At 34.9% G+C, this 18,907-nt stretch overlaps 1 protein-coding gene and 1 long non-coding RNA gene across 2 annotated transcripts in view; one reads left to right on the top strand and one right to left on the bottom strand.

Moving 5' to 3' along the window:
* The window catches only part of LOC135212476 (uncharacterized), a 58,165-nt gene extending 46,008 nt beyond the window's left edge, over positions 1 to 12,157 (top strand). The window contains exon 3 of the long non-coding RNA XR_010313911.1: positions 11,841 to 12,157. This is a non-coding gene — a long non-coding RNA (uncharacterized LOC135212476). The remainder of the gene's footprint in view (positions 1 to 11,840) is intronic.
* LOC135212475 (dystroglycan 1-like) overlaps positions 1 to 18,907 on the bottom strand; it is an 84,209-nt gene that overhangs the window by 4,005 nt on the left and 61,297 nt on the right. Inside the window, 14 exon segments of the mRNA XM_064245928.1 lie at positions 75 to 991; positions 2,083 to 2,256; positions 4,037 to 4,152; positions 4,430 to 4,586; positions 4,994 to 5,161; positions 5,294 to 5,489; positions 6,241 to 6,407; positions 6,791 to 6,958; positions 7,891 to 8,010; positions 8,434 to 8,712; positions 9,073 to 9,330; positions 10,225 to 10,373; positions 17,144 to 17,209; positions 17,212 to 17,308. Coding sequence (XP_064101998.1) covers positions 75 to 991; positions 2,083 to 2,256; positions 4,037 to 4,152; positions 4,430 to 4,586; positions 4,994 to 5,161; positions 5,294 to 5,489; positions 6,241 to 6,407; positions 6,791 to 6,958; positions 7,891 to 8,010; positions 8,434 to 8,712; positions 9,073 to 9,330; positions 10,225 to 10,373; positions 17,144 to 17,209; positions 17,212 to 17,308 — 3,032 coding nt within the window.

Raw genomic sequence — 18,907 nt, 5'->3', positions numbered from 1 at the left:
ACTTTCAAAACTTTCCATTTTCCATAACCATCAAGTAAGCTTTATTATTTGGCTAATCTTAAGGGGGAACGTACGTTGGAGGCTTCCTGTAAGTGGGTGGCATGTTGGGACGTGGGTGACGCGAAGCTCCATTTGTGGCAGTGAATGGAGGAGGAGGCTGATAAGATGGGGTATCATCAGCAACATCTCCTGAAGTTGGACGGCGGCGATCAGAAGTGGGAGGGGTAGATGAAGCTGCTGGTGAGTTCCCTCTTTGATATTCTGGTGGTGGAAGAGGTGGCTTCTCGTCTTTCATTATCACTGGACTTTTGGCGGGGTCAGGACGGTCATCTAATTCCTCAGCAAAAATAATAGGAATGCCCTTGCTGACAAATGTGCGGTCATCTGCCATAGTCATTTTTCCGTATCGCCGGCGACGATACAGGCAGCAAGCGATGATGGCAGCCAAAAGTAACATGGCTGCGATTATAACAGCTGGAATGATGAAATTGAGGAGGTAGTCATTCTCTTCTCCTTCAACTTTCTCTTCAACTGGTGGGTGGTGTGTCTCCTCATCAATATGAATTGGAGTATCCTCACCAAGACAAGAACCAGTAGGCCTAATAGATGCATTGGTGACTGTGAACTCAGGAGAGAATTTATTAATGAATTCTTGTAACAGATTACCATTGTGATCAACCATAACTTTCTTCAGTTCCATAATCTCCTCATTGGGGCAGGGTTCTGCTGGCAAGGATAAATTATACCATGTGACAATTACTGACCCTTTACGGAAACTGTCAATTTCAATTTGTTTTGTATCGGAGTCATTGAATGCTTTCCCAATGCGTTCAATAAGACGGGCCTTCTGGTGAGCATTCTTCATGAAATCTTCATATTTGGTGTCAATTTTCATTGAAAATTCAACAGGTGGCATCTTCCTAGATTCTCTTTCTAACACATTGACAAAAAGAGCATCTGTCACCTTCTCTCCTCCACTATCAACACATTCCTGAAAAATTTCATGAAAGATTTAAAAAATAAAAAACAGACATATATTCAATTTTTTAATTGCATCCACAAAAATAGTCATGAAAAAAGCAACCACATAAACTAAAATTCAAGGTATTATTGGTCACTGGTACCTTAACACACACCTTTATATGAACACACGACAAAATACAACAGTGGGAAGTTTGCAATATGTATTTATTTATTTAAATATAATAAAAGACCATTCTTATCACCTAAAACTTTTTGTCCTAAAATAAAATCACTATTTAAAATTATAGTCTTGCAAAAAAATTACAAATTTAGTGTTTTTAAGTAATACCATCACTGAAAAATGTTGTTCTAAAAATATTTACACAATAGACCGAATACTCTTCCCCAAAATTATATGAGTTCAGCAATAAATGCTAAATGCTACTGTGCCTCACCTGATGAAGGCATTATGAAAAAAAAATTGACATTAATAAATAATCACTTGTGTGCAATGAAACAAATAATGAGGCTCAACATCAAATCTGTAAATGGATAGGTTAATTGCAAGTTCGGTCTACACCCTGGCCAAGTAAGAATAAAAGAAAAAAAAAAACGTATTAAAATTTTTTAAAAATCTTATTAAACCTAATCTCAAAGGAAGCATTGTGTTAAGCAAAGCAATGGTTTGTTCATTGTTACAATATACTTCTCATGTGACTATCCTAACTTCAATAAAATCAAATTACAAGTCTCAGACACAATTCCCTAACAAAAATTTTTTAATCAACATTAAAAACCTTTTAAAATATCGAATACATGAGAGAGCTGAGAATTTCAGTGGTCTGGGTCAACTGCTCTGCAATGCAATTATTTAACCAGGCAATACAAGAGGTTATAAAAGAACTTATTTTCCAAAGTTAGCTTTCATCATTATCAGACTCATTATAGTACATGTAGAATGCCAACATACCATAATTACTATACTGTCATACACATGAATGTGTTAAGAAAAATAAAGTGCAGTACGTGTTAGTTAAAAAAAAAAAAATTGCACGTACAGTAACATAAAGTGTTGCTGCACATTTAGTCTAGAAAAATACCACAGCTGCTGAAACTTACCAAGAGATATTCTGTTTTCCCAACATCTGTCTCAAGTGGAATGCCAAAGAATTCTTGATTTGCGGTATCAAACTGTAGCCAAGAATGCAATGGTGGTGGCGCAAGACTTGTGGACATGAGAAGCCTCATACGCAGACGACTTGAATCCCCATCTTCAAGGTCATAACAGGTGTCCTATAGATTAAGAAAAATGCTTAGTTCTTTAATACATTACATATTAACTTTCTAAAAATTCAAATTATACATAATATCGATCTACATACACAAATATGAAAAAAAACCTAAGATATACATACCTTTTCACTTGGCTTTATATTAGCAGAACAAATGGATAGCAGAAACTCTTCAATCACATATCAAAATTACAAGCAACAACAAACCTCACTATACATAACTGCTGTCTCATCATGAGAAGTTACATTAACGAATAGAGGTGACTCATGCACTTACTAGTTTACCTGAGGAGACACCTTTAATATATATAATATATAATATGATGCAGGTACGGCAGATCTATGAAATAAAAACCTTGTGTGTGCGCTGAAGAAAATACCTCAGAAATTCCCGGTGTACCAATGAAATAATCCATTCACGATTATTGAAATGACAGATGGAATAGTTAAAATGAAAATCAAGAATCTGAACCAAAAAATCTCTTAAGTTCTAGTAGATTTAGTTCAATGGAAATTACTCCTCTCTTCTGTGATATGTATAAATTATCTTGGAGTAAAGAAAAGAAGTGAAGGTTTGGAAACTGCAAAATATTTCAACAATGTTAAAGATGGGTTCGAACAGGAACTACAGGTCATACAGTATGACTTTGTTCCTGGGAAGATAATAAATGCTATCACTGCAGGTGAGATAATGAGATATTTAGAATCAAACAATCTACGTACATTCTTGGTAGCCAGCACAGGTTTTGTAATGAGATCATGCTTAACCATTCTATTCAAAATTCTTTCTTATGTTTAGTCCCTATATGATAAAAGTAGAGCAATAGATATACTCTTATCTGGATTTCCAGAAGGAATCTGAAAAATGCCATGACAAATATACAGTCAAGATTTACATAAAGGAGAGGACTGGACGACTGGACATAAAACTGGCTAAGCACCACATCAATGGGACATTTTCTCATTGGCAAAACAATGGATATCACTGGACAAAATGATACGACAGTAAAAAATTATTGCAAGAAGACCTGAAGACAATAGATAGTTGCCATTCATCTTAGAAAAATGTCAGTTACTGTAGTTAAAAATAAAGAAAACACATAATGGCCACACAGGAGCCATTCCAATGTAGAATACAGCCATCTGTTCAACTTAAATAGTAACCCAATAAGCTCCAAGAGCTGGTAAACTGTGGGAAAATTTCTTTGAAATAGACTACAGGGCAGAGGTTGTAAATGGTACTAGTGGCCTTTCACCTTTGATTGTTTGTGAGGTAACTCCTCAGGTGAAGTCTGTGAGACATCTCTATCTTTGCATATTTTCATTTTTACTCACCGTTTCCTTCCTTTTCCTTGCATCTAACATTTGTCACCACTAAATAATAAAGTTCCAGGGAAAACTCATGGCTTTCTCTCTTCTCATCCCAAACTCAGGAAAATGCAATGAACAAGACAAAAAGCTGTGTCCTGCCCTTCCCATAGCACAAAAATCAAGCAAAACTTACTCAAATCCTGTCTGATTTGGTATGGCTTGTTTGTGTTTGAGCTTTCCTGCAAGTGTCCAAGCTTTGCATGCATATGGCTCTCATGACCATGCCTCCGCAGATGATCTTAAATGATCTTGGATGTAGGTCCCTGGGCTTGAGGTTAAACTTCCCTCAAATTTAAGATCTAAGAATTCATGACAAGAACCAAAACTGTTAGCATGAATTGTTAATGAATACCAAAAAGGGCAAAATTAGCTGAAATTTAATCTGAATGAACTGCATAGCTCATACTTACTGCAGGTACTTGGAATCGATAAAGTGATCCTTGAGGAACATCAAGGTAATCAATTTGATTCCTGATTATTGGCTTGCTGTTGAAGTCTCCCTCCCCTCGCTCAGTTTCTCCCTCAACTGGAAGAAAAAAATTTCACATACAGTCTTGCATTGACAAAATCTTCCAGAATACTCAGAATTAACAAAATACTATATACTGTCTTGATATGCATCCTGAAGCGCATAATCTGTCACAAATTACTCAATAACTAGCAATGGCAAGATAAACAAAGATGGTTCCTTATCTCGGCAAATAAATAGCTCTCAACACAACATAAGAGGAAAAAGATCTTGCTCTTGTTACAGCACAGTATTCAGAGTAATCTACATGTCATCAAGTGACCTACTATCATACCTGGTCCTTTAGGAACACCATGATCAACCGGTGATGGTCTGGAATGCCTTTCACAAGGTCCCAAGTAATGTAAGTGAACATGTTTGATGTGAAATTCAGGCTGGAAGGCCTCCTTGATTTCACGGGTCATATCATGTCCGTCCCCACCCAACACCACCTGATGGTAGAGAAAATGGAAGAGGATTTGTGAAACATCAATTTCTACACATTTTGCTCAAGCCCAAGGTTAGAAATTAGATTAATTTATCCATGAGACCTTACTGTTACTTGGTTTTGATAGAGCAGACTGTGAATCTTGAAGATTCCGTCAATGAAAAATATGAAAGTTAATTTACTGAAGAATAGTGCAGTATACTGTACAGATATACATACTGTAACAAATGCAGTAAAAGAAAGAGGTGATAATTTCATGGTTAACCACTTTAAAAAACCTGATGTAAAAGTCTTAATGTTAAAAATAAAAATGATCAAGATGTCATAAAAGAAAGTAGAAAAGTTAACTTGATATGGTACCAGAGTCATACTAAACCTAAAGTGCCCACCGAAAGCACTAATGGAACATACCTCTGCTAAAGCTTCCAATTCATCTGTAGGACAAACTGCTGATTTAGGATCTGTTAGAGAAGTATTTGTCCAAGTCAGTTTAATTGGATTGAGTGTGATGGACCGAACATTAATGTTGTCCGTAGTAGTGTCCTGGTAGGCATTAGCAATTTTTTCCACAGCTTTTATCTGTTAGGAAAAAACACAAATAATAGATATGCAGGTAAAGAATAATTTTCTTCAGATAAATAATAATTCAAAGACAGTACAGGTATTCAAAAACAATTAACTACAGTATATATGCAACCAATAATAACATACCTGCCAATCAAGAGAATATACAAAGTCATATTCATATTTCTTTTCTAATTTGAACGTCGCAGTGAATCGATGGTTGTAGTTGCGTGCCTGTCTTGCTTGTTGCACATGGATCATAATAGTATCGGTTGCTGTCTTTCCTTCTGAATCCATGGCTTCCAATATATATGTGTAGCGACCGATGTTTTCTTCTAAAGGCCTAAGGACATTGAAAGGGTACAAAATACTGTGCTATAAAACTATAAGTTCATGTAAACTACAAGTGCTCTGTCTGAACTACACTTACACTATACTATAAAGCATTTATGAATATCTGGGAATAAAAGTACAAAATATCTGCAATTCCCAAAATACATGGATAAAGAACAGGACCTATAGTCACTACCTAATTCCCAAAATATTTTTCTATTTTCCACTATACTGTACTTCCAAATAATTTCAATTTTTATTCCAAAACCTCACATATTTCAAAGCTCATTTTCTTTACACTGCAATACTAAATAATACTGTACTGTAATGAGGTATGAAATACTAAATAATTTTACATTAACAAGACAAGAGAATGGATGGTAGAACTTCATAAAAAAAAACACAACAATCAACATTCAAATACTACAGTACTGTAATACCATCAGTATGGAGCATTAGAATACCTTCTGTAAAATACTTTTTTCATCACTCATTCAGATATAGTATTTTAACACTATAATTAGTTACTTATAATTATTCCTTCTTAAATAAGGATTGTTTTCAATAAATAGTCAAGACAGACTTCCACATACATTCCATATGCTCTTGTTAAATTACCAAACTGTACGGTCCTTGTCTTTCTTATTTAATAAAGTCTCCTTTCTGGGCTCATAAATCTCATTTCAGTTTCCTTTTTTGTAAACAAGCTAGAAATCTTTACAGTACTTTAAACTACACAGAATTAAATCTTATGAACTTACAGAGCATAAATTGTTTGCTTGGTTGGGTTGAACTGAATCCAAGAATTACGTCCAACTGTCAATCCCTCAGAAGTTTTGAACAGCAATCGTAAATGACTTGTATCTCCATCTTCCACATCCTCAAAGGTATCTCGTGGAATTGGCAGGTTATAGACATGACCAGCAATCTGCAACAGAATAAATATTTTAAAGATATATACTATACAATAATTAGTAACAAGTGTACCACTAAAAGAATTCCACAACTCAATTATATTACATACAATTACATTTCTCTGTAGTTTAATTAAACCCTGAAGCTTAGTAAGAAAATAAAGATTTTGTTTCCAAAATTTGACGTTCACTGCTGACTGAAGTTTGGACATTCAAATAAATAAAATGTGTTCTATGTACTTCTGTTATAAGACTAGGTCATGTGGGCCACTCATCAAGTACCTCTGGGTTAAAAATGTGATAAATTCAAAGATGAACAAGAATTAATTCAATAACAATAAAGAAAAAGAAGCTTTTAACTTTGAGAGAGAGAGACACAAAGCACACACTTACTCACCCATGCAAGTTTCTTGATACGGTTTATCACACGTGGAGGGAAGTTCTTGACTGCAGTCTCTGTTGTAACAGCAACAGTAGGGACAGAAGTGGCCTCAATGGGCTTTGTTGGAATAACAGGTTTCTTTGATGAGGTAGTGGTATATGTGAGTGGTGTTGTTGACTCAACCTACAAAAATTTAAAAGGGTATTTTATCGACATTCACGATAAAAGATTAAATAAAAAAATTTTCAACTTCCCTGTGTCATATGTAATATTACTGTAATTAAAATAATTCTCAATGGTACAAATTTAAGTAAATTACAGAAGACAAGATAACAAAAAACAAATGCTACAGTAATAATGCACTCCACAGTACACACAGGTATACGTCAACCAATCGCATTCAAAAGAATAACTGAATCGAGGAATAATACCAACACCAGAATCAGCTTCATCTCAATTCGTTCCCCCTAGATTTCCAACATAATAGTATACATATGAATAGATATTGTGTAAGAAAGATTTAAGTGAAATAATCATAAAACACTAATTTTGCTTATCCTCTACCAAATAAACATTTTTATTCTAAGCTAACGTTAGTTTATGAGAAAGAGGAGTGTAAAAGCTTTCAATTATCCTCTGCTAGAAAACATGTTTCTATTAGATTTCTCTTTTTCTCATCTTTGAATAGGAAGAGTGTTTGTGCTATCAATCAATCAATCACACACACACTCACATTATATTTCACAGAATTACCAGCTGCATAGTATTAGGTATTTTTTATACCTATTATCCTAGTGTTTTTACCTATGTATTATTTTAACATTGCAATGTGACATTTTTAATTGAAAAAACCTGCATATCATAAGCTTGCTCTAATAAGTATATAGTATTTTACTCATATATTGTTCAGTACTACACTTTTACCATAAATTTAATCCTAACATGCATGTATAGAGAAAATTGAAAGGAACTCTATACTACTGTACTCTAAGATCCAAATAAGGATTCACATTCCACTCATGTAATAATGCCTCATACTGCATTGGAAGAACTTAGTCTTACAAAATTCAACAAATATAGAAATTTATGGTTAACATGGTTTCTAATACACTTACAAATGTAGAAGGATGGGTGACGATTGAACCTTCCAGATCAGTATAAACGTCGGTTGGATATGCACTCTCATAAACAACTGTAGGACTGGCTTCAACAACTCTCGTTGGTTTTACTGGAACCTAAAAGAGAATAATCAAATAAATATCAACAGATTACATATACAGTACACTGAATACGTAATATGAATAAAGCTCAGAAAACTTGGAGGAAATAAAACAGATACTACTGTATACAAAAACCCAGTTATCAAAATAACAAACAATTATTTCTTTTAGTACGATACAAGTCATTATATAAATATAATACCCCATATATATATTATATATATATATGTATATATATATTACATGATGTAACTGAATACTTTTATACATATAAGATGTAGGCACCATAAAATATGGCAGAAATGCTCAAAACAAAAGCATATATCAAACACATTTCATGTCTATCCACATGAGGAAATCTGTTGTGAAAATTTATTACTGATGATGATTACAGTTTTACATTGTAACTAAACTAGTCAGTCATACAATAGTACTTACATAGACAGGTGTAGACATTGGAACTGAACGAAAGACTGGTGAGTAATCCACAGGCCTGTCAGGATATGCTCCCGCATTACCTGGAGAATAAGTTGCTGTGGCATCTGGGAAAACAGGAGTAAGCAGGGAAGGAATAACCCTGGTCTCGGGTTCATCGTAGTCAGTCAGGAAACCACCCTCTGATGTGCCATAGTCATCATAATCATAATTGTATTCATAGTCGTCGTAGTCACCAGAATAATCTGCTTGTCTTCTGACTCTCTTGGATGATGGATTTACCTAAAATGAAATTAAATATATACAAGTATGAGGTAAATATTTAATCATTAAGCATAAGTAAAAAATGGAATGGTAATTCTAAAATGAACATTCACCTTCCATTTGCACAAAGCACAGAGGGATGACTCAGCAAGATTTATGTTAACTATTAAATGTCTTGCAAGTGAGATTAACAGACTGGAAAATATTGTTAGTAGGCCAAAACACATTTCTCACTAACTATTAACTAAGTGAATGAATGGCAAATTCTCACTAACTATTAAGTGAGTGAATGAATGGCAATCACATCCCTTACATCAGAATGGCTAAAAGTATAACAGTACAGTAGAAAAAACTGAAATTAAATTTAAACGTATTTACCTGAGTTATATGCCATCCAATGACAGGAACATCCACAATTCTCTCTAGCTCCCCATTCTTGGCAGCTGATTCTGCATGATCCACAAGAGATTGCTGGTTCTTGTTTATTTCTCCAATACATCCCACAGGCCACTGAAGTTGGGACATGCTTTCAGACCTCCTGCCTCCCATTCCTATTCTTGCACTTCCTGGTCCAGCCAGGATAGCTGCATCATCAGCAAGGGGGTCAAAATCCCGTGGGGCAGACATTAGCGAAAGCTGTAGAAGGAAAATTAAACTTGTAAGTGAAAGATTTCGGACTTGGGCTTTACCCAAATATAAATGTACTGTATTGGGATAGAGTTGATACTTATAAGAATATATTTTCTTTAGTTGACTTACTCTTTGGTGTACCTGCCAGGGTGAATCTTTGAAGCCCTAAAATAGATTAAACTACCTAGTTTGAGGGTCTTTATACTGTATCCTGTCATCCAGTGACACCAACGTTCCCACTCCCGAATATTAATGGATATACATTAAGCTCTCGTCAATAATATACAAATAATTTCAAATGCCGTTTATTTCATCTTCTAATATATCTAATATATACATGCTTTGTTCTTAAGTTTCCTGTCATAATGATAATAATAATATGAATAATGATAATAATAGTAATACAGTATATGGAACTATATTAAACAAAATTATTGCACATCATGCCATAAATTACACTGATTTTAAAATGAGTAGGAAGTTCTAAGACTGGAGAAATGAACATATACGTAGAGTATTTTCATTTCATTTCCAATAATACATATACTAAAAAACTCTTATCTTTCCCATCACAGACAAAAACAGATTCTTTCTCATTCAATGCCTTAAACCCCTATAATTTTGAAAAGTTATTTTTTCCTCTTCCTGGACCTATACCTATTAGTACTCAGTCCTTATCATTCTCTTTTTGACAAATTTTGCATATCTAGCCTAGCAACCTTTCATTCACCAAAGAAAGATTCCTACCTTCAGATTCTAAAACCCAAGAGAAAGAAGCATATATATGCAGCTCAAATAACTAACGATCTGAAAATTTATTTTTTTTCCTCTTTGAACTAGGCCCACTATCCTGTTGAACCCTTTAATGAAATTTTATATTAAGCAAATATTACTACTTACATCTTTTACACCCAAGAACTTGCTGGCTGCTTTTAGTAATTTAACCCTAGACTTGGCATCCATTGTTGGCAGATGGGTGTCCAAGACTATGGACATCACACTGACATCTTCTTTTGGACGACAACCCAATGACCGGGACATAGATGTACCTGAAATTAAATAGTTTTATTGTAGAGTATATCTATATATATGTATGTATGTACAGTATATGGTTATGATTTCTACACTTTTCCACATCCCAACAACCTTCTTATGTTACTGAAAATATTCTTTAAAATAATAAAAGGTACAAATGTAAAAGAAGAGAAGATAAAAGTTCTTAAATTTCAGTCAACATTGCACATGTGGGTGCCTTCTGTCCACCACAGTCTGTTGGTTTTACTTATATTATATATATACATATATACACCACATATATATATATATATATATATATATATATATATATATATATATATATATATATATATCTTCATATCCATACACAGATATATTTATATATAAAATTATACCAATCAAATACATGAATAAAATGGCAAGAGGGAGAGTATGTTGGACAGGCTGGAATCCCCCCCTCCCCTCCCCTTCTCCAGTTAATTTGGTGAACCTCAGAGAGAATCCGAATACCACTAAGGGTTTTCCCCCCTCTTTACTACACAGCATAGGGCTCCACGAACCAAGAGGAGAGTCCAAGGTTCCTTTCACAGTCAAGTATTTCCGTCCGTGCTACAAATAGTCCTCTTGAGAGACGAGGGTCGTGCTTTTCCCCGCCAGTCTGCAGCCTGATGATGATGGCACCTTACCGATCCGGTCACTCTCCTCCGCGGACGAGACCTGGCGAGGCTTACGTTCGTCACTTTCTTTATTGCTTATTATAAAGGCTTACATTTCCCACTCTGGCAATCAATTGTTTATAGGCTTACATTCCCCAATTTGGTAACTGTTTATATTATCACTTTGGTAACTGTTTACAGACTTACATTCGTCACTTTGATCCTTGTTTATAGGCTTACATTACTCTTTTATGTAACTTTACATTCTCACTTTGATAACTTTATATGCTTACATTCGTCATTGTTTACAGGCGTATCTTCGTCACTTTGGTCATTGTTTATAGGCTTACAGTCCTCCTCAAATTGGTAAATGTTTATAGGCTTACATTCGTCCATTTGGTCATTGTTTATAAGGCTTGCATTCGTCCCTTTGTGGTAATTGTTTATATTACGTTCCTCACTTTTGTCATTGTTTATATGCTAAAATGACCTTCGAAGCTGGGCTCTGAGGGTGCAAGGTTATCCTCAAGGAGATGAAACGTCTCCTTTTATTTCATAGTATACACTTGTGTTGATATCCTCCGTACTGCGCCACAAGTGTGGACGCTGGAATTGAGCTTAAAATATCACCTCTTTTTCTTAAATAATCATTTTTACTTATAGTCACAAGCCTCGTTTAGAATGTCTGCATGCAATCAAGTGTTCTCTAGATTTATGTGCGCTGATAAGCAGCCTTAGCGCGAGCGAATGCTGAACAAGTTGTTTTTAGTGTCTGTCCGTTCAGATACGATTACTATTCTGAACTAATTTTTTTTTTTTTTTTTTTTTTTTTTTTTCCGACAGCAAATTTTATTGGCAAAATGATGGCATGGCAACATGAAGTCCACCACTTCGCCATACTTTAGTACCATCGAGGGAGGAACACTTGAACTTCTTTCCGACTGGCCTGAAGTTTTAGAAGTTGAAGTTCTTTATCAGAGATCAGGAGGACAGACACTTTTTCCTCATTTCAAAATTTGGATGAAGCAGGAGGGATCATAACTTCTTGATGTAATAATTTCTTAAGGTAAATCAGTATCAAAGGCTTAACTAATAATGATTTTTGTCCTTTTAATATTATGCCTTTTTCTTTTGTAATTGTCTCATATAAAGTCTGTTCTGATATATATAAATTTCTTGATGTCTTTTTCAAATTAATATTTTGGAAAAAGACATTATTTTACATCAACTCTTAAATCATTCTAAACAGTATTTCAAATCTTTCATTGCCTTAACTGTGCAGTCCATGAAAAGCAAGTTTACGCTTCGCTTCCCAATATGGAAGACAAAACAAACAAGAAGTACTACCTCCACCAGGCGCTTTCTCCCACTGAACATACTCGACTCAAGAGTATATTTTACATACATTTTATTTATATCTTTCTTTAATGTTCGCTTTGGGAAATCTTAAAAACCTTTTCGTTTGTAGCATGGCGTAGATAAATCTGCTATCCCAACCGTCATCTAGGAATGTAAGTAGGATGTTTATCTTAGTTTTCTCAAGGGGGGGGTGGGGGTGTAGTGATTCTGGCTGCTTTATCATTACAAAAATATAAAACAATTCTATTCCTTTTAGGGACCACTGCAGACAAAGCAAACATGACATTCAGCACAAGGACTTTTCCATCATTGTTCAAACATGAAACAGGTCAGTCTTGAACATTCTGGAGCCCCTGTGAATTAGGCAGCTTCAACCGACTGAATAATTCTGCCACACGTGTCACAACACCGAGGTCACTTCTATTAAATTCGGCTCTTGACCATATTCATCCCTTTGTATACTTTTTAGGATATTTTTTGCAATTTTTCTCTATGACATAGTTCCACGTTTTAGTAGCTGCTTTGGCAGAGGACCAAAAATTTCTCTCATTTGGTTTGTTTTAATATAAGAAAGCTTTTACTTTTAGTTTAGATTAGTATTTTTTATTCGGTAAGCTTTATACATTAATCTTTGCATCGTGGCAAAGTGGTGGAACACTGCATTTTTTGCTAGGTCAGGGGATTGCTCTAGGCCTATACTGTACTAAATGCTTTCCAGCATTAATTGTGGTCTTGTTCAGCATTTATTGTGGTCAAGAAAGAGAGCCTGGGACTAGAGACGATATTAAACCTGTACCCCTAATGAGAAATACCCCTTAATATCGGATTCCCCAGAACCTTGGGACTTGTAACTGATAAGAGCTTCTGCCTGTAGGCCTATACATTTATACGTACATGGGCAGACAATATATATATATATATATATATATATATCTACTAAAAGGAGCCCATAAAACAAAAAACCCAAAATGTAGAGAGAAAAGTACTATATTTCAGAGACTGCTGTCTCTCTCTTCAGGTAGGTATGAATGAGAAAAAAGTTTACAGAAAAGGTGGTATTTTATACCAAGGAGATTCGTCACAAGTAACACCAATTTAGGTCCCACCCCCGCTGATAATCTTCCTTTAATCTTCTTAAGCGTTGGTTGAATGAACACTGCGTCGACGATGTCCGAGTCCAATTCCCTTTTTGAGATGTTCATACCCTGCTTCTCTTTTATTAAGGCCGATTCCATCATTTGACTCTTGTACCGGCAGTTTGCTGCTTTATAAATTACACGTGCCATATTCCAGTTTTTATTCTATGGTTATGTTCATTTATATGATTGAAAATAGCCGAGTTCTGTTGTCCATACCTAACTGACCGTTTTTTTGTGTTGTATTAATCTCTGGGGAAGTGATTTACCTGTAAATCCGATTAAGATTGGTCACAGTCCTGGCATGGATCTCATATACCCCAGAGTCTGGGCGATGTCTTTTGTTGGACGTTAATCAGGGATTTGGCTAAGGTATTTTGTAGGTAAATGCAAAAGGGTTGGATTTCCCAAGGTGTGAGTTACTCTCTTAATCGTCTCCAGGTGGGGATATTTTTATTTTATTGTGATGTGTCCCTCTGGTCTTGTCTTTAGGGGGGGGTCGGTAGAAAATTACGTTTGCTTTTTGAATTGCTTTCTCAATTATATGGTCAGGATACTTTAAAGATGAAGGTTGCTTGCGAATTAGTTCAAATTCTTTTCCAGGAAATCTGGGGAACAAATTCGTAAGGCTCTTAAGAATAGGTTTGCTAGCTAAGAACTTATCTTGATAGTATTGTCATGATAGCTAAAGTAGTGAATATATGAAAGTGAGAACGTTGGCTTTCTGTATATGGTAAATTTGTATTCTGTCGTGTCTCTGATTATTAAAACATCAAGAAAAGGAATTTTGTTGTCTGTTTCCCATTCAACTTTAAATTTGATGCTGGGCACTAATGCGTTTAAGTTTTTAGAGGAATTCATTAAAATTACCCCACTTATTATCCCAAAATGTTAGTATGTCATCCAGTATCTCATCCACAGCATTTGTGGGTTTTATTGCTTATTACTGTAGTTTCAAAGTATTCCATGTACAGATTGGCTAAAATAGGACTTAAAGGACTACCATACTACACCCGAATTTTTGCTTGTAGAATGATTCCCCGAATGAAAATACGTTATTAGATGCACATAATTCAACTAACTTTATTATTTTGTCAAGTGCCAAAGGCAAATGATCTGAATAGGGGGATAATTTTTCCCTTAAAAACTGAAGAACGTCCTGTACTGGTACTTTTGTGAATAGGGAGTCTACGTCAAGGCTTAAAAGTTTTTATGTTGTGAAGTGGTATATGTCTTCTCTGAATTTGTGACAAAGTCTTCCGAGTGTTTGATGTGACTGGGAGAAAAAGTGCCTAAAAAAGGAGAAAGGAGGCCCAGCTAACCATTTAGAAATTTTGTAATTGAAAGTCGCCGGCGCGATGAAAACGATGGGGTCTGAATGGAAGATTGTCTTTGGGTGAGTTTTGGGAAGACCATAAAAGTAGGGTTCCCACAGAATTTTTTCGGAAAGTAAGATTAATTGGCAAAGACAAAAAGAGTATTGAACTATTAGAGAAATTTAAAGTAATTAATCCTAAATTACCCTACTTTTATGGTCTTCCCAAAACTCACAAGACAATCTTCCATTCAGACCCATCGTTTCATGCGCCGGAGCTTTCAATTACAAAATTTCTAAATGGTTAGGCTGGCCTGCCTTTCTCCTTTTTTAGGCACTTTTTCTCCCAGTCACATCAAACACTCGGAAGACTTTTGTCACAATTCAGAGAAGCACATATACCACTTCACAACATAAAACTTTTAAGCCTTGACGTAGACTCCCTATTCACAAAGTACCAGTACAGGACGTTCTTCAGTTTTTTAAGGGAAAAATTATCCCCCTATTCAGATCATTTCCCTTTGGCACTTGACAAACATAATAAAGTTAGTTGAATTATGTGCATCTATAACGTATTTTCATTCGGGGAATCATTCTACAAGCAAAATTCGGGTGTAGTATGGGTAGTCCTTTAAGTCCTATTTTAGCCAATCTGTACATGGAATACTTTGAAACTACAGTAATAAATGCAATAAAACCCCAAAAACATGCGTGGGGATGAGATACGTGGATGACATACTAACATTTTGGGATAATAGTGGGTAATTTTAATGAATTCCTCTCAAAATTAAACGCATTAGTGCCCAGCATCAAATTTAAAGTTGAATGGGAACAGAAAACACAACAAAATTCCTTTTCTTGATGTGTTTAATAATCAGAGACACGACAGAATACAATTTACCATATACAGAAAGCCAACGTTCTCACTTTCATATATTCACTACTTTAGCTATCATGACAATACTATCAAGATAGTCTAGCTAGCAACCTATTCTTAAGAGCCTACGAATTTGTTCCCCAGATTTTCCTGGAAAAAGAATTTGAACTAATTCGCAAGCAACTTTTATTTCTCTTTAAAGTATCCTGACCATATAATTGAGAAAGCAATTCAAAAAGCAAACGTAATTTTCTACCGACCCCCTAAAGACAAGACCAGAGACACACCCAACAATAAAATAAAAATTCCCCACCTGGAGACGATTAAGAAAGAGTACTCACACTTGGGAAATCCACCCTTTTGCATTTACCTACCCAAATACCTTAGCCAATCCTGATTAACGTCCAACAAAAGACATCGCCCAAAGACTCTGGGGTATATGAGATCCCATGCCAGGACTGTGACCAATCTTACATCGGATTTACAGGTAAATCACTTCCCCAGAGATTAATACAACACAAACGGTCAGTTAGTATGGACAACAGAACTCGGCTATTTCAATCATATAAATGAACATAACCATAGAATAAACTGGAATATTGTCACGTGTAATTTATAGCAGCAACTGCCGGTACAAGAGTCAAATGATGGAATCGGCCTTAATAAAAGAGAAGCAGGTAATGAACATCTCAAAAGGGAATTGGACCTCGGACATCGTCGACGCAGTGTTCATTCAACCAACGCTTAAGAAGATTAAAGGAAGATTATCAGCGGGGGTGACCTAAATTGGCTTACTTGTGGACGAATCTCTTGGTATAAATACCACCTTTTCTGTAAACTTTTCTCATTCATATACCTGAAGAGAGACAGCATCTCTGAAATATAGTACTTTTCTCTCTACATTTGGTGTTTTTTTATGGGCTCCTTTTATTAGATGGAATTCTGTGTTACAGACACTTTTACCAGCATATATATATATATATATATATATGACTGGTAAAAATGTTCTGTAACAACAGAATTCCATCTAATAAAAGGAGCCCATAAAAACACCAAAATGTAGGAGAGAAAAGTACTATATTGAAGAGAGAGACAGCAGTCTCTGAAATATAGTACTTTTCTCTCTACATTTTGGTGTGCTCCTTTTATTAGATAATACATAATATATATAATATATATATATATAATTATATATATATATATATATATAAATGTATATATATAGATATATATATATATATATATATATATATATATATATATATATATACACACACACGTACACATGCACACACGTACACACAGCCAAAACAAACAAAGTAGGCCTAGTGTATGACGTACAACAAACATCCATCCCTACGGCATTAACTTGAAAAATAACTAACGATAATAAATCTCTCAGTCGGTATCTATAGCCATGACCACCCCCCCCCCCCCCCCTTCTCTCTCTCTCTCTCACCAGATATCTCGACGACATCCACGGAGAAGACGTCTTTGGCAGTGGATTCGTCTTTGCCGACGGCCTAATGGTGACATAGTGGTGGCCTCTGTCGGCGGGCCGCGGAACCCCCTCCACGACGCCTCGGTGGCTGTCCCAGTGCATCCAGGAAGGTAGACCTTTCACCTGCGGAGGAAATTGAAAGAGACGAATTATCACCTTGGGAATGACTCAGTTAATAGACTCTGTGATGTAAAGCCTGCAATTTGTGAATAATATAGTAATGGACTTTAGTATTATAATATTAATAAAACCTGTCGCTTATGAACAATGTAGAAATAGACTCCAATCTAAACCCTGCAATTTATATATATATAATATATATATATATATATATATATAGATATATATATATATATATATATATATACTTAATATAGCGCCCGTAATTTATATTACATGAAACTCTAATATAAAGCCTGAGATTCATATTACCAATAAATTAATAGTCTCCAATATAAAGCCTGCAATTTATATAAACGAACACTTGAGCATATATTTAACAAACACTTGCGTGTCCATTCATACACTTATGCAAATATAAGGTACTCTTGCCGATAAAATGGTTTCGATTTATGTTTTTTTGTGTGTGTGTGTGTGTGTGTCTGATGACCTGGCAAAATGGCAAAACTGGGACGATTTATTGACTGAACTACTAGCAAATTATATTTTTATATTTCCGAATGGGGTAGTTTCATGTCCAAAAATTTGAGACAACGTGATGGAAACATTTTAAAACTGAAAATGTATTAATAAATTTGAGTTGGATAGTCTCTTATATGTTTTTATTTGAATTTGTGCAGGCACACTGGAGAGAAATGTATATAAGAAGTACAATACATATCTATGTGCTTTACTGAAAATAAATATTTTTAAAAATTAGAATTTTTAAGCCATTATTAAGACGAAAACACAAAACATGAGTCGCATAATTTTATACAGACGTAACAAAAATCAACTACAATCTAATAGCACTTGATAAAACTTAGAACAAGACTAAAATTTAATAGCATTCCTTCAATATCATGTTGAGGAACAATTTGTTGTTTCTACCAGAGATTTCAGTAGCAGTATGCTTCGTAACTGATTGTTAAAAAAAGTAAATAAAGTCAAAACAATAAGCTATTGTTATCCCAAAACAAAATGTTGGTTTAGAAAAGAAAGAGAGTCAATAATAGTGGTTTAGACAAGGAAGAAGGGTCAATAATAGCGAAGGTTTCGACAAGGAAGACGGGTGGTTCGAAGTTTCTTTAATTTAAAAAGAAATTTCCTGAGGAAACAACCTTTACCTGGACAAGGAATAAATAAATGAAAGAACTTTCACTTCCGTGGTCTTAGACCTCACGCAGGAGAGGTTCCTGAGACGATGGGCTGACGAACTTTGCATAACTTATAGTTTTTTAGAATTCATTTACACTCGACTAGAGGTGACTGGACCCATTTGCACCATCGTATATTGTTTTAGCAGTTAGTGCAATTTCCTTGACGTTCCCGTCTATGGTCAAAATTCCAGCCATACAATTTATCAACTGATATTGGTTCGTTTGTTCGTGCTCAATCTGAACATGATCCAAATGTTAAATTTAATTAGTTCTTAATCTGAACATGATCCAAATGTTAAATTTAATTCGTTCTTAATCTGAACATGATCCAAATGTTAAATTTAATTTTGTTCTTAATCTGAACATGATCCAAATGTTAAATTTAATTTTGTTCTTAATCTGA

The sequence above is a fragment of the Macrobrachium nipponense genome, chromosome 41, assembly GCF_015104395.2.
Source record: "Macrobrachium nipponense isolate FS-2020 chromosome 41, ASM1510439v2, whole genome shotgun sequence".
Lineage (NCBI taxonomy): Eukaryota > Metazoa > Arthropoda > Malacostraca > Decapoda > Palaemonidae > Macrobrachium > Macrobrachium nipponense.
Note: the sequence above shows the minus strand (reverse complement) of the source record. Positions and strands in the feature narration are given on the sequence as shown.